Consider the following 24,475-nt stretch of genomic DNA (forward strand, 5'->3'; position numbering starts at 1 on the left):
ATACTAAATATACTGTGATTTCATTGCAAACACATGAAAAGTCATTTGGGAAATATCATTTTAAAAATTTTGTTTCACTTAAAGACTATACACTATAATCCCGTCATCTAGCTTAAATTTCTGTTGACAAGAGCATACTGTCAGTACAACATATCTCTTAAGCATAGCACCAACTAGGAGTTAAATTAGACTAAGTAGCATCTTTATACGTTAATCTCCACTATTAATACTTTAAATACAACCTCTATGCGGTCGTTCTCCTATTGTAAACCTGAAGTTTTTAATGCAATATTTTGAGCAAGGAGTTTTTTAATGGAAGCTACCAATCTTTGGTAAAGATAAACCTCAACAAAAAGAAAAAGCACAGAAAAGCACAATTTTGCTTTTGGTAACCGAAAGTAAAAGTACACTGATCGATGTGAACATATGACAATGAGGAGTTCTACTAGGAAATCTCAGAATTCTGAGATTGTGATTGCTATTCGTTACCCAGAAACAGGAAAAGAGCAAGAACTACTATTCAAAAATACATTTTTTAATAAACTAAAGCCAGTCCATTAAGTATAAATCCCTCTTAAATTACTTAAAATAAGCAAAAGAAAGTCCTTTCAAAGAGGTTCTTCATACAAATTAAACTTTTTGCAAAATGAACCTGTATTTCTCACCAATAAATCTACACATCTCATAACTTTCTGTACACCCTTATAAGATTTCTATGACAAGGAATCTCATTAGAATAGACATGACCAATTTACAATCTGTAATGGGTCAAGCAATGGCAGAATTAAAATGCTCACTTCATCTTTGTGAAATTAAAGGTAAAATGAGATCACAAAGCAACAAAAATATTTAATCTATTTAAGACAGTAAACTTTTCATAAATTCAAGAAATATGTGCTAAGCAAAACTGATAACCTCTTAAACCAAATTTTCCCTTAATTAGGATCCTCATCCAAAAATTAAAATTACCTTTTGGAAATATTCTAAGATTAGTTCATATTACAGCATATACACATATGGATGTGTTTGTGTATTTATAAAATATTGAATACACTGAACCACCTGGTGTGTCTAATGTCTTCCTCATTATATCTAACCCCAGGAGTTTCTTTTTTAAAAATGCAAACAATACACATTCTTGCCTTATAATTTCATTTGTAGTGTATAACTTCTACCTAATAAGACATATTTATTTCTCAGGTGCTAATTCTAGAACACTGGTGGATAGGGGGAAAACTTAATTTTTCATAGGGGTTTTAAAAACAATGGCTATGGCAAAGTTTTGGAAAGTATAAAATATTTACATAAATATCAAGTAAATTAAAGATCAGTAACAACTGTATCCACCTAACTTTCCTGGGTGGTACATTAATCGTGACTATGAACTATTGATACGTAAGGTAGCCATTTTATCTGTATTTCTTCTCTATCACTGCAGAGTCAGGAATAATTTAAGAATCACATTAGTTTTTATCCTATTATTGTTACTGGTGCCCTACTTGCCAATAATTTTTTTTCTCCCCAAATTAAAGTATTCTGATTGGACAGAGGAGACCTTGACATCAAACCATACCTTGTTCGCTAGGTTCTGACTGAGACTTTCTGACAGTAAGGTCCAGAGGTGAGTCTTGGTCAGCCATGAGAAGTTTGCTGAGCACAGGGTTCTGAGTAGTTGCAGCCGTGGGAGAGGTGGTGACTGGAGATGCTTTCGGCAGGCTTTGGTTCTTTGTGCTATTGGGCTGGCTGGGGTCCTGAGTAGAGCTATTTTTTGAGGTATATTCAGCAGCAAATTGTTGGATCATTCGCTGCATGATCTCACGGGCCACTAGGGGAATATTGGGGTCGGAGACCCAGGGACTGTCTGTAAACAAAGATTTATTTACTTTTAAATTGGGACAATGTATTAAAAAAAAAAAAAAAAAAAGACAGCTTTCAAGCAAACATAAAATTTCATTTTATCTTTTTTCTTATAATGCAATATCTTAAAAGTAGTATTCCCTCTCAGAATTATATTTTTAATCTCTAAAAACTTGAGTTCCAGATTTTTAAAAATAAAATTTTCATAAAATCATTTCTAAACACCATCCCCTCAATATTATGAAATTAAATAAAGGGATAACAAATAGTATATCTTATGGGTAAGAATCACTTACCTGATACAGAAATCTCAAACCCTTCTTTTATGAAATAATTACCCTCCTGTTTACCACCTAGAGATCATTTCTGGTTTTTCCTAGACCTTTCCTCCTCAGCTACCTCTTCCTAAATTATTGAAGAATGGATTACTTACTCAGTTCATGAGTGCTTAATTTACTTTCTGTTAAAGACTGAAGGCATATCAAAATTATAAAAGGAGATATTTAATATAAGATCCATGATAGACTGGGGCAATAGCCTCCCATTTTCAGGCTCATGAGAATCACTTTGAGTGCTTATAAAAACAGATTGCTGGGTCCTATCCCCAGAGTCACTCATTCAGCAATTCTAGGGTGAGCTCAAGGACTGGCATTTCTAGTAAGTTTTTAGATGAAGCTGGTCGAGGGACCACAATTTTAGAACCCCTAGGCCAGGAGTTTAAATGCCAAATCTCAAAAGCTTAAGCCCGTATATTTTCCATGAGTTCTTTAAATACACTCTACTAATCATTAAACATAATAGCTACGGAAGCAATGAAATAAACACCTAAGTTATCAATTTCTAATCAATGTTAATTTTAAAACATGAATTCATTAACTCAAAGAACTTTTAGCACTGGAAGGGACCTTGAGGGACAAATGGGGGAAAATAAAAGGGAAATGTTCCGTATAAATATGTCATCACACCTCCACCGTTACCACACTCTCAGGGAGGCTAAGCTTCTCAAGAGCAGAGATTATGTTTGTTTACCTCTGTACACTCAGCACCTAATCGTGCCTGGCATAAAGGATGCACTCATATTAGTTGAGTAATAAATGGATCAGTTAAATCAATCGATACTCATCAAGTTTTGTTTTTCTTTAGACAAATGAGGTTAATGTGTCTAAAGAATAAGTGGCCTCTTCAAATTTGTATAGATGGTTAGTGGTAGAACCCTGATTAAAACTCTCCCCGTGGAGCACCTGGGCGGCTCAGTCGTTAAGCGTCTGCCTTCGGCTCAGGTCATGATCCCAGGGTCCTGGGATCGAGCCCCGCATCGGGCTCCCTGCTCTGCGGGAAGCCTGCTTCTCCCTCTCCCACTCCCCCTGCTTGTGTTCCCTCTCTCACTGTGTCTCTCTCTGTCAAATAAATAAATAAAATCTTAAAAAAATAAAAATAAATAAATAAAACTCTCCCTGTGCTCTTAATATTCCGTACACTTGTGACCTTTACTTCACCACACTTCAGAGATTTTAGAAGACAGTTCTCAGAAAACCTGAGTTTCCTTGGTCTTTTAAAGATTTAGCTATAGAAGGTAAATTACCCATAATACAGTTGGAGCTGGAAGGGAATTAGGTTGATTTATAAATTTAGATTATTACTATTAAAATCTAAAATCTCCACAGTAAACACACATACACATATCATCAAAACCTTATGGGACTCCTAAGAACAATTTCGTTTTTCCTGAAAGATAACATTCAATACCAGAAGATAATCTAAAGTCAGAATATTTAATTCTCTGAAGTCTAATAAGGTTTGCTTTAACAGTAACATTTCTGTTCTACTAACAAGTATTTCTAACCTGACGTTTCTTCTCTATAGAGTATGCTAGATGGTTTAAGAATTAAGGTGTTCAATTAGGTAAGGTTCAGAAATTATTGCAACCACTGACAAGTTCCTTAAATGTTAATAAACATTTTAGCCACACACTGCTTTTTTGAAATCTCTCTACCCACTGAATATTCTTATTAATATTCATTTAGCTTTCCACTTAAGATCCATCCTCCAAATGAAAGACTGCATATAATTTCAAGTTTTAATATATTAGTGTATCTTCTTATCCCCAGTAACTCATAAAGAAGAACGTTTCCAAATAGGAAGCAAAATGAATTTATGAGATGTCTGTGTTTAATTAGATTCATAAATATAATTAAAGAGATTTGTGAAGAGTCAGAGATTTTAGGATAAAGACCATAAATTGCTACCTCTGAGCTTTAAATGCCTGCAGTCTGTCTTGCCTCTTTTTTGAATGAAGAACATAATCATAAAACACAATTCATATTCACAAATTGATGACATCTCTACCATTTGAATTTCTACATCCTTTGAAGTTTCCTGAACACATTTCATTCTTTCACTTACTTAAAACACAACTTCTATAAACCTAGATATGCCTTGGGGAACATACACAACGGAGTCAAGTAAAAACAACTAATCAAATCAAAATTAAAACTCCAGGAAAACAAGTAAATGCTACATCACCAGCCACCTGTGTGTTTTTAAAAATGCAAATCTGGGGCGTCTGGGTGGTTCAGTCAGTTGAGCATCCAACTCTTGGTTTCGGCTCAGATTGTGATCTCAGGGTCATGAGATTGAGCCCCGAGTCGGGTCCACGCTCAGCGTGGCGTCTGCTTGGGATTCTCTCCTTCTCCCTCTCCCTCTGCCTTTCCCCTCCACTCTTGTGCATGTGTGCACGCATGCTCTCGCTCTCAAAATCTTAAATTTAAAAATAAATAACTTTTTAAAAAAAATCCAACTTTCAGGAAAGTATCAAATTTTCTAACAGAAGTGACAAAGCAAGCTGAAAGAATATGATAATGACAGCTGTAGAAGGTACACTGTTCGTAAGCTGCAATTTATTATAGAGTCCATATCACAAAAGCTTACTTTAATTGCATCTATGTCCCTATCTAGCTTATAGTACCTTTCGTAATTATTTAAAACATAAAATTTTCGGGGTGCCCAGGTGGCTCAGTCAGTTAAGCATCTGACTCTTGATTTCAGCTTAAGTCATGATCTCACTGATCTTAAGCTGGGCATGAAGGCTGTTTAAGATTCTTTCTCTCCCGCTGCCCCGCCTCCCAAACAAAAAACATTCATTTGCAATACTTAGTAACAACTAAATCCAAATCTCTGAGCTATTTATTAAAAAAAAAAAAAATCCCCTTCATACTAAATTGCCTGTCATATCTGTTCATGTTACACATTTTTGGTATAACCTGAACAGTACTAATGGTCATCGTTAAGACATTTTCATGAAGATTAATACCATATCTAAAAATAACAATATTAATGCATAAAACAAGGAGGAAGGAACTTCAATAACAAAGCAATAGTTCTTTTTTCTGAGCATCATATGCCAGTATACAAATACACAAATTTAACTTTACATACAATTTCAGAGTATTCTCATCTCTTGAAGTCTACCCTAACCCTGATTTGGAGGTAAAAATTCCCTCATGTGCCCAAAAGTTTGTTTAAATAAGAAAACTTTTAAGAACTTTAAGTTATTCCTACATGACAAGGGACAGAAATAGACAAAGCGGCTAGAATTCTCTTTAGGAATATGCTTATGATTGACCTTATTAACTCCCTGTAAGCAAAGAGTAGATGAAAAGTTCTTTCTCCATGTATATTAGGGAGAGACCCATGACTCAGTACACATTCTAAAGTAGAGAACAGCAGAGGAGCTGTAAAGATGTTTTATTTTGTTAATAAACTGACAGAACTGGGCGCCTGGGTGGCTCAGTCATTGGGTGTCTGCCTTTGGCTTGAGTCATGATCTCGGGGTCCTGGGATCGAGCCCCACATCGGGCTCCCTGCTCGGCGGGAGGCCTGCTTCTCCCTCTCCCACTCCCCCAGCTTGTGTTCCCTCTCTTGCTGTCTGTCAAATAAATAAAAATTTAAAAAAACAAAAAACAAAAAAACTGACAGAACTGATCTGTCATTTACACTTTAAATGTGAATTACTTTAATAAAATAATCAATGTTTGTAAAACTAAGTCAATTACTATTTTGAACATAATTTTAGAATTCAGGATACTCTAAGGGGAAGATAAAGTGGGCATGGGAGCCTCAGTTGGGAGCTTTAGGTCAGAGGGTGCTAGAGAGATGAAAAGAGAAGTGAGGATGTACTAAAAGATTTAATTTTGCATAGGGATCTGATGGAAGGAAAAAAAGTGCCTCTGAAAACAATAATCTTCTTCACTCCTTAATTTTATTTGATGCCTAACTTCATACTCCATTTTGAAAATACTGACCACATTAAGCAGAACATCAGTTGGTCTCCAACTGTAAACAACCAATTAGAATAGCACTTATCAGACTTTCAACCAGTGTATAGGTAAAAATCACCCTTCTAACTTTGGAGGGAAGTAGGAAATTCCCAGGAGCACGAGAGGTGTAAACTAGAACATATAAAAAAATATTAAAGAAAGCAGAATCACTGAGTCTGCTGAAGATTAAATAAGGAATATTCAGGATTATGAGGAGTTTGTAGGAAACTTTTTTAGAACTTCTCACAGTAATCTCCATCTTGGAACTAAAGGAAAGACATAACTAAGGAATACAAATCCATTTAGAAAGAATTTCTTGAAGGTAAAGATTTCACTAGAATGGATCACGGAGGGAAGCATCCTGAAGGTCTTGACTGATGGCAATTATGCTTTGTGAACAGAGAAAAGAAATGTGAAACATGTCTACAAAAGTTTCAAGAAGAAAGAAAAACTGAAAAATCTAAAAGGTAGAGCTATTAAATACCACCTCCAACATATGGGGTATAAGTTTTATTGTATAATAATGAATTTCTTTCTCCAATTTTAATAATTCAATGAAATTTGAGTGAAGACTATATCAAGGAAGAAATGCTGTAAATCTAATTTTAAGATATAACTTAACCTCTTCTTTACAAATGAATTTCAGTGAGGAATTACTAAAATTTTATTTTAGAAGTTGGGTTTTATGGTTATCTGTGATTAAAACTAACTATGTAAGAATATTTGTCTGAGAAAACACTGTACTGCTGAAACCTTAGAATTTTCAGACATTCATAATACTTTCAGGAACTATTTAACTAATAAAATCTTACAAGACACAATCACTTCAGAATGAAAAGGAGGGAGAGGGGTTGCCTTACCCTATTCCAAATTTAACTTGACCAAAGGAATATAAAGTATATTATCAATAAAGATAAATATTTTTTAAAGTGACTTTTAAAAAATGACATTAAAATTAAGGAAATTAATATAAGACAAGCAGATGCTGCTAAACGCCATTCTTCGCTAGAACCAACCTTTTCTATAAAAGACTGCATTGAGGAACTCTTCTGCTTGTCTCTCGAATCGAATGATTTTTGCTTGCTCTTGTTTAAGCAGAGCTTCTTGCCCAGCTCCCGAAGCTGGTTCATCCAGACCGACTAAGTGTCCCTGTAAAAATATTTGGTGAAATATTTGCACAAAGATCTTTCCCCATTCAGTATCAAAAGCACAGATGCAAAATCAAAGACAAATGTTAGTAACAGATAAGACAAATCAGTCTAATACAATTAAAATATTTTAAAACTTCAAATCAGAATAAAAGTTATCTCCACAAAAAGCAAAGTGAATGTAAAAATACACTTCGGGTGGTTTTTATTTATCTTATGAATTATGTTTAAAATTTACAGATAAACTCTAATTAAGCTAATATTACTAAAGGAAAATTTTTCTTGAGCTTCAAATATAACGGTTCTTATTACACTATATAGCAACAGTTCACACACAATTCAACTCAGACAAAAAGATACCTTAAATCCTAAATATTATTTGAGAATCATGTTTGCTCTCCAAATTCAAGATGTTTTTTCCAGACACAAAACAAACATTTTTAAAAGGGCCATAAGAAGGGAAAACTCAGGATGTGAGGGCGATCTGGCTGCGACATCTGTCTCCCCATTGATCGCCAGGGTTGATTCGGCTGATCTGGCTGGCTAGGCGGGTGTCCCCTTCCTCCCTCACCGCTCCATGTGCGTCCCTCCCGAAGCTGCGCACTCGGTCGAAGAGGACGACCTTCCCCGATAGAGGGGGACCGTTCTACGGTCAAGGGTATACGAGTAGCTGCACTCCCCTGCTAGAACCTCCAAACAAGCTCTCAAGAAGGGAAAACTCAAAGAGAAAGTTATCTAAATTTATAATTCTGTCCCTAGAATACTATTTCATAAACTATAGCTTTCAAATGTTTAGAGTTGTGAAATTAATAGGTTAAAACTGGCTCTGGAAAAAAGACTTTAAAAATAGAGTGCATCGCGTGTTCTAAAGGTAAACATTTCTATTTATGCTTAAAAATGTTTACAATATAAAAATTTAAGTCCTGTTCAAAAAGTTTCAAAATGCTGAACTAACTAACTCATCCCAAACATTCCCAGAATCTGTTCTCAGACTGCAGGAGCACTAGACTAGGTTGTTAATGCTTTGTACTTATTTCCACTCTTGTAGCTAATAAACAGGAAACTATGATAATAGAAAATAAAAGTGTAAAGAAAAGCAAAGTACATGTTTAACGTGTTAAGTTCCAGCGCATATAATTTACTTCAAATCACTGCAATGTATCGCCATATGCATTTACTTATGTCATGGAAAACTTAAAAGTCCATTTCTAAATAAGAAAATGAGGACATGCCTTGACACAATGAAAAGGAAGTAATAAACAAGACACTGAAAGAATGTTATAATCCACAAACAATTTTCTTAAAGATTTCAAATACACCCAATGACATTTGCAACCGGCTTTTTATGATTCCCCCATCATCCAAACTGTGTTGATAGCACAACCAAAAGAGTATTTTGCAAAGACACATTTTGCATCAATTATATATTACAAATAGTTTAATATGAAGAACTCTCTTGCATAATAAAATTAAAATAATCATCCCATATAACTTCTATATGACATATTAAGTCTGCCACATAAAAGAAAATATTGTGTTATAAATCATTATGAAAACCTTTACTATAGTTGTATTTGCCAACATTCTCTTTTGTAGCCTAAAGAAATTAAGTAACTTTTTAAAATGAATCACAAAATAATGTAATTTTGATACAGATTTAATATCTAAAAGGTATTAGGAATAGATATTAATTAAAGAGTCCAATAAAATTACCTCAACTATCATCGTTTAGTGATTTTTAAAATGCGACATTACATGTATGAACTGTACTTAACTCCTTAGTCTTACATTCAGTCAGTTCAGTCAGACTTTGAGCAGAATATCTGTATTTATTTTTCATGTTTAGAAAATCTTAGAGAAGATGTTAGTTGAAGGATGCATTGTACAGTGTAGTTTCAGTGAATGATTCTACATACACGTTTACAAACCGTGTATTTTTTCCCCCAAGTTTTTATTTAAATTCCTGCTAGTTAATATACAGTATAATATCAGGTGTAGAATTTAGTGATTCAACACTTACATACAACACCCGGTGCTCATCACAAAAATACGGAACGCTTCACCAATTTGTGTGTCATCCTTGCACAGGGGCCATGCTAATCTTCTCTGTATCATTCCAATTTTAGTATATGTGCTGCCGAAGCGAGCACAGAACACCTATATTTCAACCATGTTTAATGTTGCATTCAGTCTACTGTCTTACTAAATCAACTCATAGCAACTAACATAGCACTCAGTAAGGGAGGTGCTACCTGTTTTTTCTTGAATTAAACAATTTTAACCAATTTTATCAACCTGGACTCTGAAACATACAGATAACTTTCAGTTGGCTCACATTAATTACAGTCACACCTATTTGTTTTGTTTTTGAATAGTTTTACTAAGACATAATAGACATACCACATACCACACAAGTCACCCATTTGAAGTGTAAAATTCAATGTTTTCTTTTTGGTAGGTTCACAGAGGTGTGGGACCATCACCATGATAAACTTTAGAACATATCTGTACCCCAGAAGTAAACCCTGTACCCATAACAGCTACTCCCCATTCTCCCATTTGCCCCAACCCTAGGCAACCACTGTTATTACTTTTTGTTTCTATGGACTTGCTTATTCTGGATATTTTGTATAAATGGAATTGTGCAATATTCGTGTGTGTGTGTGTGTGTGAGAGAGAGAGAGAGAGAGAGAGAGAGACTGACTTCTTCCTCCTGAAATAATGTTTTCAAGGTTCACCATGTTGTAGCATGTACCAGTACTTCCTTCCTTTTTAGTGCCAAACAATATTCCATTGTATGGATACAGCACATTTTATCCAATCATCAGTTATGACCATTTAGGTTCCACTTTCTGGCTACTATGATACAAATAACGTTGCCTTTAATATTTGTGTGGATGTATATTTTCGTTTCTCCTGGATATATATTTAGGAGTGGCATTTCTGGATCATGTCTTAATTATGTTTACCATTCTGAGGAAGTACTAAACCATCTTCCAAAGCAGGTGCACCATTTCATATTCTCAACAGCAATGAGAAAATGACTCATAACTTCTCCACATACTCATGAACACTTGTTATCTTTTTGATTACATCCATTCTAGTACACAAGAAGTGGTGCCTCATGGTTCAGATTTATATTTCCCTAATGACTACTGATGTTGAACATCTAATTGGTCATTTAAATACCTTCTTTGGAGAAACGTCTATTCATATGTTTGCCTGGTGTTTAATTGGGCTATCTACCTTTTTAATGTTGAGTTGTAAGAACTCTTAATATATTCTGGATGTAAGTCCATTATCAGATGTAAGATTTGCAAATATTTTCTGCCATCAGTGAGCTTATCTCTTCATTTATGCTACTACTGTTAGCAGTAAAAAGGTTTTAAATTAAAAAAAAAAAAGATTTTATTTATTTATTTATTTGACACAGAGAGAGAGAGCACAAGCAGGGGGAGCAGCAGGCAGAGGCACAAGCAGGCTCCCCCCGATGCAGGACTCAATCCCAGGACCCCGGGATCATGACCGGAGCTGAAGGCAGATGCTTAACTAAGCCACCCAGGCACCTCCAAAAGTTTTTAATTTTAATGAATTTCAATTTATCTAATTTTTTGGTCGTTTGTGCTTTTGGTATTATATCTAAAAAACTAGTGGCTAACCCAAGGTCATGAAGATTTACTCCTATGTTTTCTTCTAAATGTATAGTTTTAGAACTTCCTTTTAGGTATATGTTCCATTTCAAGTAAACTTTTGTGTATGGTATAAGAAGGGGTCCAACTTCCTTTGTCAAGAATCACTAGCCAGGGGAGCCTGGGTGGCTCAGTTGGTTAAGCATCTGCCTTTGGCTCATGTCATGATCCCAGGGTCCTGGGATCGAGTCCCACATCAGCCTCCCTGCTCAGCAGGTAGTCAGCTTCTCCCTCTCTCTCTGCCTCTCCTCCCAGCTTGTGCTCTCTCTCACTCAACTCACTCCCTCTCTAATAAAGAAATAAAAAATCTTTGAAAAAAAAAATGAATCACTAGCCATAAATTTACTTCTGGACACCCAATTCTATTCCACTGATCTACATTTCCCATCTGTAAGCCAGTAACACAGTATGTTGATCACAGTAGTTTTGTAGTCAAGTTCTGAAATTGTGAAGTGTTAAGTCCTCTCTTCTTTTATAAGATTGTTTTGGCTATTCATGCATCTCTTGAATTTTCGTACGAATTTTAAGATCAGATTCTCAATTTCTGCAATGAAGGTAGTAGAGGTCTTGACAGAGAATGCACTGAATCTGCAGGCCATTCTGGGAAGCAATGCCATTTTTATAACATTAAGTATTCCAATTCATGAACATGAGATACCTTTCTGTTTATTTAGATCTTTAATTTATTTCAACAATTTTTTTAAATTTACAGTGTACAAGTCTTAAACATCTTAAAATTATTCCTAAGTATTTTATTCTTTTGGATGCTACTGTAAATGGAACTGTTTTCTTAATTTTCATGTTCAGATTGTTCACTGTTATTTGTCTAGAAATACCACCATTTTTTTTATTTTTTAAAAGATTTTATTATTTATTCATGAGAGAGAAAGAGAGAGGCAGAGGGAGAAGCAGGCTCCCTGCTGAGCAAGAAGCCCGATGTGGGACTCGATCCCAGGACCCTAGGATTGTGACCTGAGCTTGAGGGTAGACGCTTAACCGACTGAGCCACTCAGGCGCCCCCATTTTTTTTCAAAATGCTGTATTCTACAACCTTGCTGAACTTATTAACTCTAACAGTGTGCTGTTAAGATTCTTTAGGATTTTCCATATACAACATCATGTCATCTACAAATAGACACTTTTTGTAATCTGGGTAACTCTGGTTTCTTTTTTTACTAATTGCCAAGGCTAGTGCCTCAGGTACAATACAATACACAGAAATGAGAGTGGACAACCTTGTCTCGTCCCTAATTTTAGGCGGAAAAATGTTCAACTTTCCACCACAGCTATGTACTTTCGTGAGTTAGGCTAAGGAATTTCTCTTCTATTCCTAGTGTGTTGCATGTTTTTATCATGAAAAGGTGTTGAATTTGGTCAAACACTTTTGGGGGAGGGCATCCATTGTGATGATCATGTGGTTCCTATCACTTATTCCATTAATGCATTGTATTACATTAGATTAATTGATTTTGTAATGTAAACCAACCTTGCATTCCTGAAATAAATCTCACTTGGTAAGGGTGTATAACAGTCTTCATATGTTGTTTGATTTGGTTTGCTAATATTTTGTTAAGAATTTTATTGTTGTTCTTGGTATAAATAAGTGATACTCGTCTGAAGTATCCTTTTCTCAGGACTTCTCTGTCTGGTTTTGGTATTCAAATAATACTGGTCTCACAGAGTGAGTAAATGTTCCTCTATATTTTAGATAAGTTTGTGAAGAATTGGTATTAATTCTTTCAAAAATATCTGATAGAAATCACCAGTGAAGATGTCTGGCCATGGGCTTTGATTAAAGTTTTAAAATTACAAATTCAGGGGTGCATGGGTGGCTCAGTCGTTGGGCGTCTGCCTTCGGCTCAGGTCATGATACCAGGGCCCTGTGATCGAGCCCCACATAGGGCTCCCTGCTCAGCGGGAAGCCTGTTTCTCCCTCCCCGACTCCCCCTGCTTGTGTTCCCTCTCTCGCTGTGTCTCTCTCTGTCAAATAAATAAATAAAATCTTAAAAAAAAATAAAATAAAATGACAAATTCAATCTCTTTACTTGTTCTAGGTTGCATTAATTTCCTAGGGCTACTGTAATGTATTACCACAAACTGAGTGGCTTAGAACTGCAGAAACTCATTCTCTCACAGCTCTGGAATCTAGAAATCTGCAATTAAGGTGTCAACAGAGCCACGCTCCTTCTGAAGGCTCTTCGAAAGAATCCTTCCCCGCTTTCTCCTAGCTTCTGGTAGTTTCCAACAATCTTTGGCATTTCTTGGCTTGTGACAGCATAAGTCAATTTCTACTTCCATCTTTACATGGCCTTCTGCCCTGTGTGTGCCTCAGTCTCCAAACCTCTCTTCTTATAAAGATACCAGTCATTGGATTTAGGACCCACTCTAATCCAGTGTAACTTCATCTTAACTTGATTAATTTGCAAAGACCCTATTTCCAAATAAGGTCATGTTCATAAGTACCAGGGATGAGAACTTCAACATGTCTTTTTTGGGGGGGTGGGTGGCGTGGGGGAGACATGTCATCCCACAACAAAGCTTGGTTCAGATTTTCTATTTCTTCTTATGTCAGTTTCAGTAGTTTGTGTATTTCTAGGCATTTGCTTATTTCATCTAAATTACCTAGTCTGCTAATATATACATTATCCCTTAAATTCTTTTTATTTCTGTAAGGTCAGTAGTAATTTCCCCTATATCATTTGTGATTTAGTAATTTGAGTCTTTTTCTCTTGATCAGCCCTAGGTAAAACATTTATCAATTTTGTTGGCTCTTTTCAAAGAGCCAACCTTTGATTTTGTTGATTTCTCTATTTTTCTATACTATTTCATTTATTTCTGCTCTAATCATTATTTCCTTCTTTCCACTTGCTTTGGATTTAGTATGCTCTTCTTTTTCTAGTCTTTTAAGGAAGACAGGGTATTGAACTGAAATCTTTTTAAATATAGGCATTTGCAGCTATAAATTCTGGTCTAGGTGCTGTTGGCTACATCTCATAAGTTTTGGTATGTTTTGGCTTTGTTTTTAATTCATCTCAAAATATTTTCTAATTTCCTTTGTCATTTCTTCTTTGATCTACTGATTATTTAAAAGTGGTATTTAATATCCACGTTTGTGAATTCCTCATATTTCCTCTGTAATTGATTTCTAGTATCACTCCTCTGTAGTGGGAAAACATTTTATATGACTGCAATCCTTTAATTTTTTTATGGCCTAGCAGAAAGTCTTTTCCTGGAGAATGTTCTATGTACAGTTAAGAATGAGTATTTTGTTCTTTTTTGGGTGTTCTATATAAATATCTTGTTAGGTCTAGTTGATACATAGTGTTGTTCAAGTCTTCCATCTTTGTTGATCTTCTGCCTAGATGCTCTATCCATTACTGAAAGTGGAATATTAACATATCCAACTATTGTTGTTGAACTATTTCTCCCCTCACTGCTGTCACATTCTGCTTCATGCATTTTGGGGCTCTGTTGTTAGGTAAGGATATAATTATGTCTTTCTGATAGAATGACCCTTTTATCATTAAAAAAAATGTCCCTCTTTATCTCTAGGGTCATTGAAGTCTATTTCACTAGCACTGTGCAGCCTCTGATATCACTTCTCAGGGGATGCTGTCTTGAGCATGCAGTCTCCCTGTCCACCAGGAATGACTGTGCGTTCAGGTAGACTCTCTGGCAGTTTCTTTCTCAGGTCTTCCCTTTAGAAGCTTCTTGCTGCTCTGCCTGTGGCGGTATCACACATCCAGCTGGTAGCCTCTACTAATTTGTTTCACTGGTGTGTTTCTGCCACACCACAGTGCATAAATTGTACCACTCTCTGTTCCAGTAAGAGTGGAGTCTCTTTGCAGGGGCTAGGTCTGTTTGCCAGTCTTTGAGGCTTACTCCAATCCCAGGAGGGCTCTTTTAGCTATCTTTTTTTTCTGGTTCTCTCTTTTCTGGTAAAAATTCTAACTGGTCTGACATTTCACACTTGTTGCTACTAGTATTATAGAGCTACCAGCCTCAATTATTCACCACAAAAATCTTCATCATATTCAACAACAACTTTTTGTAAGCTCTGTTCCAGATAAAGTCAGTTCCCTTAAGAGAGCTATAGAGTTCTCTGTTCTCAAAGCCTGCCTTTCCCTTTGGAAGAACCTTTGTGACACTGCACAGAAACTGGGGGCTGGAACAATAACCAACTTCTCTCAGAGTGACATCTGTGCTTTATGAGAGGGGGTGCTGGATGACTTGCCTCTCCTGGCATAGAACTTCTGCCTTATGAATGATGCCTGGCCCAAAGCTCAGTATTCTCAATCTGCTGCGCCTGGAGTAGACTTCCACTCTGAGTAACGGGTGAGTGAATGAAAGGAGCACTAGGCTTTTCGACCTCAGCTGCCTGGAAGAAAGTATCTGCAACAAGAAGCTAGAAGGTATGAGAGAAGCCCATAGTCTGCTCCTCCTGCTCAGAGTAGAGCTTCCCTCAAGCTGAGCTCAGTGAGGTGGGTGGGAGTGGGTCATGGGTCAAATGCCAGAGTCCCACTGTTCTTACTGAGATTTAGTAGATTTTTTTTGAACAAAGATTCTCCGTTTGCTGTACGCCCTTAAGATAGTTATTTCCAGAGTTTAAGTGGCTGTTTTAAAATAATTTTCACCAGTCAAATGGTTATTTCGCTTATTTTTATCCAGAATAATAGCCAAAGATGAAAAATATAACATAACATCACATACTTTTTTCAACTGCATCTAGTCACCAAGTTAAAAATTTATAGCAGCGATGTGGGGCTCTGGGGTGGCTCAGTTGGTTAAATGTCCAACTCTTGGTTTCAGCTCAGGTCATGGTATCGAGCCTGCGTTAGGCTCTGTGATCAGCACAAAGTCGGCCTGAGATTCTTTCTCCCTCCCTCTCCCTCTGCTCCCTGCCCGCGCGCTCTCTCTCTCTCAAATAAAGCTCTCTCTCTCAAATAAATAAAATCTTAAAAAATGTATAGCAATGATGTACAAACAAAATATAGATCATCCTCCCTCACTGTACATATTAAACTATAAACCAAAATGAACCAACAAGAACAAAAAAGTTCATATGACACAGAGCTAATAAAGTTAACACAAGAGCTAGGAGATACAAAAAGAGTAAATTCATGTCATTTCCCCTCCCTCATATCTGAATTTTAAAAGGAGTCACTACGTATGGTATGGCAAAAAAATAACAAAATGATGTGACATACTTTTCTGTAAATAAAAAAACCACAGTTATTATCCCTAGTTATTAAAGAACAAGTTGTTGGCTCAGAACATAATAGGAATAAAGTTGGAGATATAAATTGGAACTTATATCCCCTGGTTTCCTTCAGAATTCAGGAATTGGTCCTCCTGGACTGGTTTACTCATAGCCACAGGTGATTCTGTCATATCAGAATCTACTCTGAGCTGCTGCTGCTTCCTTTCTTTTTCTACTGTGAGCTTCTTAAAAGCATATATGCCTAGAATATACTGTCAAAGCGTTAGATTCTGCAGCTCTGCAGTAGGGAGTAGTCATGTTTTTTAAAAGCTCTCTCCTTAATAAAGAACTGAAAAAAGCATCATCGGTATCATATTTTAAAAATTATTATGTGTTGGGGCGCCTGGGTGGCTCAGTCGTTAGGCGTCTGCCTTCGGCTCAGGTCATGATCCCAGGGTCCTAGGATCGAGCCCCACATCGGGCTCCCTGCTCGGCAGGAGGCCTGTTTCTCCCTCTCCCACTCCCCCTGCTTGTGTTCCTGCTCTCGCTATCTCTCTCTGTCAAATAAATAAATAAAATCTTAAAAAAAAAAAAAAATTATGTGTTTATAGTAAGTCTTAGTATTTGGGAAGGCAAATCCCTATTCATTATTCATATTTTCCAAAATGTCTTGGCCATTCTAGCTTTATTCTTTCAGATTATATTTAAAATAACTTAGTCAACTCTTTTCCCACTACCACCAGCTCCCCAAAGAAGACATTGTGGTTTTGATCTGAAGAGCATTATACTTAGAAAGTATTTCAGGAAGAATGTAACATCCTTAAAAATATTCAGTCTTCTTATTTTTAGGAGCTGCTTTACATTTATCCAAGTGGGCTTTAATGGATCTCAATTAAAATTTTGTTGTTTATTCACATAGTTCCCACATTATTTATTATTTTACATTTTTATTGTCATTATGGTGAAAAGGATGTTTCCTTTATTTTCTAACTGCTAGTGCTGGCATAAATGAAAAAAATGTGTGTGTGTGTGTGTGTGTGTGTAAAAGTTAATTTTGTACACAGCTTTCAGGGAAAGTGTAGGTCATCTATCTTCAATTGCTATGTTTTCTGGTAGCCTCACAAGTTTGTGTCAATTTTCCAATATAAGGTAATTTCTTTTAAGGGAGCTGTGAAGGTGATAAGGAGAGGTAAAGGAAGAGAGAGCTGCAGAAGCCGTCAACACTGTGTGGTATGATGATCCATCACCCAAAGGAGGAAAGGAGACTTAATACCCAGTGGGTTGGGATCTTCAATAGAAAAGACCTCAAGTTCTTTATTAAGCTCTTGGTTATCTCTACCTACACAATCCATATAATATACTCTTATTATCTTTTACTATCTTTTTGGGAATGGCAATAAAACAAATATCCGAAAGATGTTTTCAAATAAGAAGCTTATACTTTTCCCTACAACTTCAGAGTTGCTATCTCTTTGTACTACTAGAAATGGTTAAAGGAAATTCTTCAGGCTGAAGGGAAGCAATACTACAAAACACTTCTGAGGGAAATTAAAGAAGATATAAAAATGATATAAACTATGATCATAAACTGGAAGACTCGATGTTGCTAATATGATAATTCTCTCAAAATTGCTCTAGAGATTCAATGCAATCCTAAATCAAAATTCTAAAAGGCTTTTTGAAAAATTGATATATTGATTCTAAAATTTATGTAGAAAGACCTAGATTAGCAGAACAAGTCTGAAAAAGAAAAACAAAGTTGGAGAACTAGTACTATTTGATTTTCAGACATAAAGATACACTAATCAAAAAACTGGTATTGGTGTAAAAATAGATAATATAGTTCAATGGCAAATAACAGAGTCCAGAAATATACCCACAGGTATATTGTCAACTGATGCAACAAAGATGCCAAGGAATTTAATAGGGGGAAAGACGGTGTTAGAATAACTGGGTTATCTTACGAAAAATAATAAACCTCAACACTTAAGTCACACTATACAGAAAAATTAACTAGAAATGGATCAGATATCAAAATATAAGAGTCAACACTAATAAGCTTCTAAAAGAAAGCACGAGATTTTCTTGATAAAAACATGAATTTTAAAAGAAAAAAATGACAAGAAGTCTTATATAGACTGTATAAAGAACTATTACCACTTAAGTTTTTAAAAATGGAGACAAGATTCAAACAAATGTTTTACATAAGATATGTGTAAAGATGTTCATCACTAATCAACAAGGAAATGAAAATTAAAATCATAGTGAGACACCACTACAGATCCACCAGAATGTTTAAAGTTAAAAAAGACTTACAATATCAAATGTTGGCAAAATGAGGAACATTAGAACTCCTATACATTGCTGATGGTATCACAAAATGGTTAAATTAAATTGAACCATATGGAAGTACAAGGTTAAATATACAATTATAATACTACCCAATAATTCCAATTCTAGGTATTTATCCGAGAGAGATGAAAATATATGTCCAAAGGCTTATATGTGAGTAAGTCTAATAGCCAACATCTGGAAACATTCAAAAGTCCATAAAAAAGTGAACAGAGAAATAGTTGCAGATATATGCTATGGAGACCTACTAAGCAATAAAAAGGAACAAGAGTATATGCAAAAATAATAAATATCAAAAAAATTATACTAAATGAAAGGAGTCAAATATAAAAGACTACATACTATATGATTCTTATTATATAAAAATCTATCTAGAAGAGGTAAAACTAGAGTGATTGACTGAGTTGGAGGGTCCAGGAAAGGGAATGACTAACAAAGGAACATGAGAAAGCTTTTTAGGGTGAGGGAACTGTCCTGACCTTGACTGTGCTGGTAGTTATACAACTGTATACATTTACCAAAATCTATTAATCTGAACTCTTAAATGGATTAATTTTACTGTATATAAATATTACCTCATAAAAAATCATTAAAAATAGGTTCACGGTTAAAGACACAAGATACTGAACATATCACTGATTTCTGGCACTTGAAATCAAACAAACGATCCTTACGTACATTTTTAGAATCATGAAGAAATGTGACACTTATTTTCAAAACCTCATATAAATATCCTTCTATGCAAGCAAGCATACTTTTAGGTTGAAAAACAGTACTTTTTACTTGCCATCTACTTTTTGCATAGTAATCTGGATATACTACTGTCAGTCACTATGAATTGTTGACATTTCACTATTTTTCACTATTTTTGCTATATCTTAAGATATAAATCAAGATAAGGAGGCTGAGTCTTGCCCAAAAGCTGGTCTTTGTTAATGAAGTTGTATGCAGACTGGCCAAAAAAGGGATACGTGCATCACCAAAGGAACCAGAGCCACCCCTCCTCCAAAAAAATACTGGAAAAAATACCAGTACTGGAGCAGGGAAAAGACAAGTTCAACGTAGAGTATCTTGCTGTACCAGAAAGTATTAAAGTGCTCAAAAAATGATGGGGACATGTCAGAAGGACATAGTAGGTGGCTTGAAGGGGGTCCCACTAATCAAATCTAGGACACTGGATGATATATTTGAACAAACTAAAAATTTTAACTCCAAACTGACAGACGGAATGGGAAAGCTCTTCTTCACAGTATAAAGTGAACTAAAAATTGTAGAGGAATAATAGAAAAATAACAATTTCCAAGTCATCAAAAAAATAACTGATTCCAGCAAGAGATTACAAAACTAAAGTGGATGAAAGTTTAGTAAAGAAGAGATATTTACATAGTCTCAAAGTACCTCTTCACAAATTACTTATTAATTACAAGGAGGAAAAAGAACCACTTCAGTGGAGAAACCTAGTGAACATCAACCTTGTCAAGTGATCAGAGTAAACACCACCTACTAAGCTAAAATGGTGTTTCATGATGTGATACACTGACAAGGATACAATATCACTTATTTAATACTCCTGCTAAAAGATCATGACATGAATTTTATCATGAAGAAACATCACAAAACCTAAACTGAAAGACATTCTACAAAACAAACGACCAGTACTCTTCCAAAATGTCAGTATCATTAAAAATAAGTAAATCTGGGATGCCTGGGTGGCTCAGTTGGTTAAGCAACTGCCTTCAGCTCAGGTCATGATCCCAGGGTCCTGGGATCAAGTCCCACATCAGGCTTCCCCTGCTCTGTGGGGAGTCTGCTTCTCCCTCTGCCTTTGCCTGCCACTCCCCCTGCTTGTGCTCTCACGCTCTCTCTCTGTCAAATAAATAAATAAAATCTTTTTAAAAAAGGTAAATCTGGAAAAATAAGATGGAAACAGAGAAGGAGGCAAATCATAAGAGACTACAGGAAACAAAAGGAGGGTTGCTGGAGGAGAGGTGGGTGGGGGGAATGGGATAATTGGGTGATGGGCATTAAGGAGGGCACTTGATGTAATGAGCACTGGATGTTCTATGCAACTGATGAATCACTAAATTCTACCCCTGAAACTAATAGTATATGTTAACCAAATTGAATTTAAATAAACAAATAAGTCTGAAGAACCATTCTAGATTAAAGGAGACTAAAGAGTAGAAAATCAAACTTAATGATCCTAAATTGAATTTTGAACTAAAGGAGGGGGTAAAAAAAAAAAAAAAAAACCTATAAAGTCACTGGGACAACTGGTAAAATTTGAATGAGAGTCACAGATTAAATACCATACTGAAGTTAACCTGCTTGATTTTTGGTAAATGCACTGTGTAGTTTAGTAAATGGATACCCTTATTCTTAGGAAATATACAAGGAAATATTGAGGAATAGACAGGTATGAGGGGTATGATGTCTGTAACTTCTGATATGGTTCAGGAAAATCTGTGTATGTTTTATGTAGTATCTCTGAGGGAGAAAGAATGAGAATGAATAGTAAAGCAAACGTGGCAAAATGTTAACAACTGGTAAATCTAGGTGAAGGGTATTTAAAAGTTTTTATACTATTCTTGGGCAGCTGGGTGGCTCAGTCAGTTAAGCATCTGCCTTCGGCTCAGGTCATGATCCTGGAGAGGAGTCTGCTTCTCCCTCTCCCTCCGCCACCCCTCCCTCCCCGTTTGTACTTTCCCTCTCACTCGCTCTCTCTCAAATAAATAAAATCTTAAAAAAAAAAAAAGTGTTTATACTATTCTTACAACTTTTCTATAAATGTGAAATTATTTCTAGGGTGCCTGGGTAGCTCAGCTGGTTAAGCATCCAACTCTTGATCTCAGCTCAGGTCATGATCTGTCAGGGTCATGAGTTCAAACCCCACACTGGGCTCCACACTGGGCATGGAGCCTACTTAAAAAAATTTTTTTTTTTTAAATTTTATTTATTTATTTGAGTGAGAGAGAATGAGAGATAGCACGAGAGGTAAGAGGGTCAGAGGGAGAAGCAGACTCCCTGCTGAGCAGGGAACCCGATGTGGGACTCGATCCCAAGACTCCAGGATCATGACCTGAGCCGAAGGCAGTCGCTTAACCAACTGAGCCACCCAGGCGCCCAATAAAAAAATTTTTAAAGTGAAATTATTTCAAAGGAAAAAGGTAAAAAAAAAAAAAAAAAAAAAAAAGGGTAGGCTGGGCAAGATCTCCCTGTCTCTCTCCCATCCTCTCCTTCATAAACCCAGCTGTCCTGCCATTAAATTGTATCTGCTTGTGTTATCAGTTGCTCCAATACACAGAAGAAAAGCAAAGAGAATAAGATATGGAAGTTAACAACTTTCAGGGTTCTCTTAATATCTCAACAACCTGATGAAGATATTCAAAAGAGAGGAAGACATTTTCTATCAAGGGCCAGATAGTAAATATTTTAGTATTTGAAGGATATATACAGTTTCTATTGCATCTCCCTCCACCCCTTTTTTTAAAACCAACTCTTTAGCCTGTAGGCATTGCAAAAACAGGCTGTGGGCTGGACTTGGAGACAAGCCATAGTTTGCTGACCCCTGACAGAATTATTAGATTTCTCCAAGAACTGTAACAAAAGTAGTTCCACTAGTCCCTGAAATAGCAAGGACATTATTGAATAAAGCAACAAAAGTATGTCAGCATGGAAGTTCGTTCTTAGGGCAATAGTTAATAAGATTAAACTTTAAACAAAATATAAAGATTAACATTTCCTCAAGTTTCTTTCCTAACTCTAACATTTGTCACCTTACAAGTTTTGGTGTTTTGGAGGGTAAGAATGGGGAAGGACACTTACATAGTTGCTGATTTTCTTTATGAAAGATAACACTTCAGGAAAGGAAATGGAATAAATAATGACAAATTTCACTTGGAAAAGGTAAGATGGCCTAGAGTTCAGGAGTGAGTGAGTAACATTTTAGAACCATCCCTATCTAAATTCAAGACCATTCCTTGCTCTGTACATGTGTTCTCCAAATTTAAATGATTTTTTTAAAAAAATTCATATAATATGGTATAGAAAACCTGGGAATTAGAAGCACGTGCATGCATGCAAAGTTTTTAATAATTACGTTAGCAAGCCTACCCCAGTAGATCATGGGCCTGTAGCTACAGCCATGTCTGCTACCCATAGCTTACTGACATTTCAAGCAATGAACTAAAAAGAGCTGACAAGATGCAACTCATTGATTTAAATGCCACTTTCCTACATCTTATTATTTTAAATGCCAGCAAGTCTTAAGGAAAATGGCTCCACCATTTTAAATGCTCATACTCTTTAAGGTCAGTTATCTAAAAAGAAACCTTACTTCATGTAAATTATTGCTTTTTACACTAACAAAAATTGCTGTGCTTAATACAATTCCTACTATATGTCAATTTTGTTCAGCAAACCATCAAGTTAAAGAATAGGAAAAAACAAAGTTTGAAGTTTGACAACACATCAGGAATTAAATATGGTATTCAAAATATACAACAAACCTACCATGAATGACTCTTATCAGTGTATCTAATTGTTACTACTTTTCATGGAAATTAAGCCTAAAATTTAAGTGGCAAACGACTGTTATTACCACTACACTCAATTCACCAATATCTATACTCAGCATTTGCAGTTACAGCTTTCCTTCCCTTATACATGTACAGTCATTAAAAATATTAAAAGAAATGCAAACCACCTCCACAGTCAACAGCAAGCGTTTATTATATCCTTCCACTGGCTGAAAATTCAAAGTTTATACTATCCCCATTCTCATCCACAACTCAATCAGAAAACTTTTGAATTTCAATCTGTTCTCCATAATGACTATGGATGTCCCTAGATGCCCAAGACCATTATAAACAAAAGGATATCCAACTGCATATTTGGGGCAATAATAAGCTAAGGGTAATCTTGCCTTTTTCTGAACTCTTACAGCACATTATCTATACTACTCTGACACTACTAGTTTTATAACCTGTATTATAATTATTTGCGTGTGGGGACACCTAGGTGGCTCAGTCGATTAAGAGTCTGCCTTTGGCTCAGCTCATGATCCCAGGGTCCTGGGATCGAGTCCCACATCAGGCTCCTTGCTCAGCGGGGAGCCTGCTTCTCCCTCTGCCTGCCGTGCCCCCTGATTGTGCTCGCTCGCTCTGACAAATAAAATCTTAAAAAAAATAATTATTTGTGTGTGTATACATATTTCTTACCTCAACTCTTCCACTAGACTATAAATTTCTTGAAAATAGCATCTGTGGCTAAAACTACTTTTTAATCATTCACAGTACCTTTATTTCAACCACAGTAGCTGGTACTTTTGACATAATAAAAGTGAAATACATAGCTACTGATTTTAACTTTAGAAATAAGGAACTGACAAAATTTTTTGAAACAAAGAAAAAAAAGCAGACTTAATATTGTTAAGATGTCAATACTACCCAAACGATCTACAGATTTAAAACATAACCATCATCAAAATGCCAATGCAATTTTTTGCAGAAATATAAAAAATCCATCCTAAAATTCCTATGGAAACTCAAGGGACCCCAAAGAGCCAAAACAATCCTGAAAAAGAAAGTTGGAGGTATCACATTTCCTAATTTCAAAACATATTACAAAGCTACAGTAATCAAAACAATACGGCCCTTGGATGCCTGGGTGGCTGAGTTGATTAAGCGTCTGCCTTCGGCTCAGGTCGTGATCCCAGGGTCCTGGGATCGAGTCCCACATCGGGCTCCTTGCTCGGCAGGGAGCCTGCTTCTCCCTTGGCCTGCCGCTCCCCCTGCTTGTGCGCGCTCTCTCTCTGATAAATAAAAAAAATCTTTAAAAAAAAAACCAAAAAAACAATATGGTACTAGCATAAAGACAGACACGTCAATTAATGGAATAAAAGAGAGAGCCCAG

General features: G+C 35.9%; 1 protein-coding gene and 1 non-coding gene across 10 annotated transcripts in view; both read right to left on the reverse strand.

Annotated features, from left to right (window-relative positions):
- Positions 1-24,475, reverse strand: part of LCOR (ligand dependent nuclear receptor corepressor) — a 143,473-nt gene that overhangs the window by 42,519 nt on the left and 76,479 nt on the right. For all 9 annotated transcript variants that reach the window (XM_078077304.1, XM_036111597.2, XM_078077303.1 and 6 more), the window contains 2 exons: positions 7,190-7,322; positions 1,574-1,861 (listed from right to left, as the gene is read on the reverse strand). In XM_078077304.1, coding sequence (XP_077933430.1) covers positions 1,574-1,811 — 238 coding nt within the window. In that variant the 5' untranslated portion in view covers positions 1,812-1,861; positions 7,190-7,322. The remainder of the gene's footprint in view (positions 1-1,573; positions 1,862-7,189; positions 7,323-24,475) is intronic.
- Positions 9,365-9,471, reverse strand: LOC118547949 (U6 spliceosomal RNA). Its single transcript, XR_004923359.1, has one exon. It is a non-coding gene; the product is annotated as a U6 spliceosomal RNA (small nuclear RNA).

The sequence above is a fragment of the Halichoerus grypus genome, chromosome 7 (assembly GCF_964656455.1).
Source record: "Halichoerus grypus chromosome 7, mHalGry1.hap1.1, whole genome shotgun sequence".
NCBI classification, from domain to species: Eukaryota; Metazoa; Chordata; class Mammalia; order Carnivora; family Phocidae; genus Halichoerus; species Halichoerus grypus.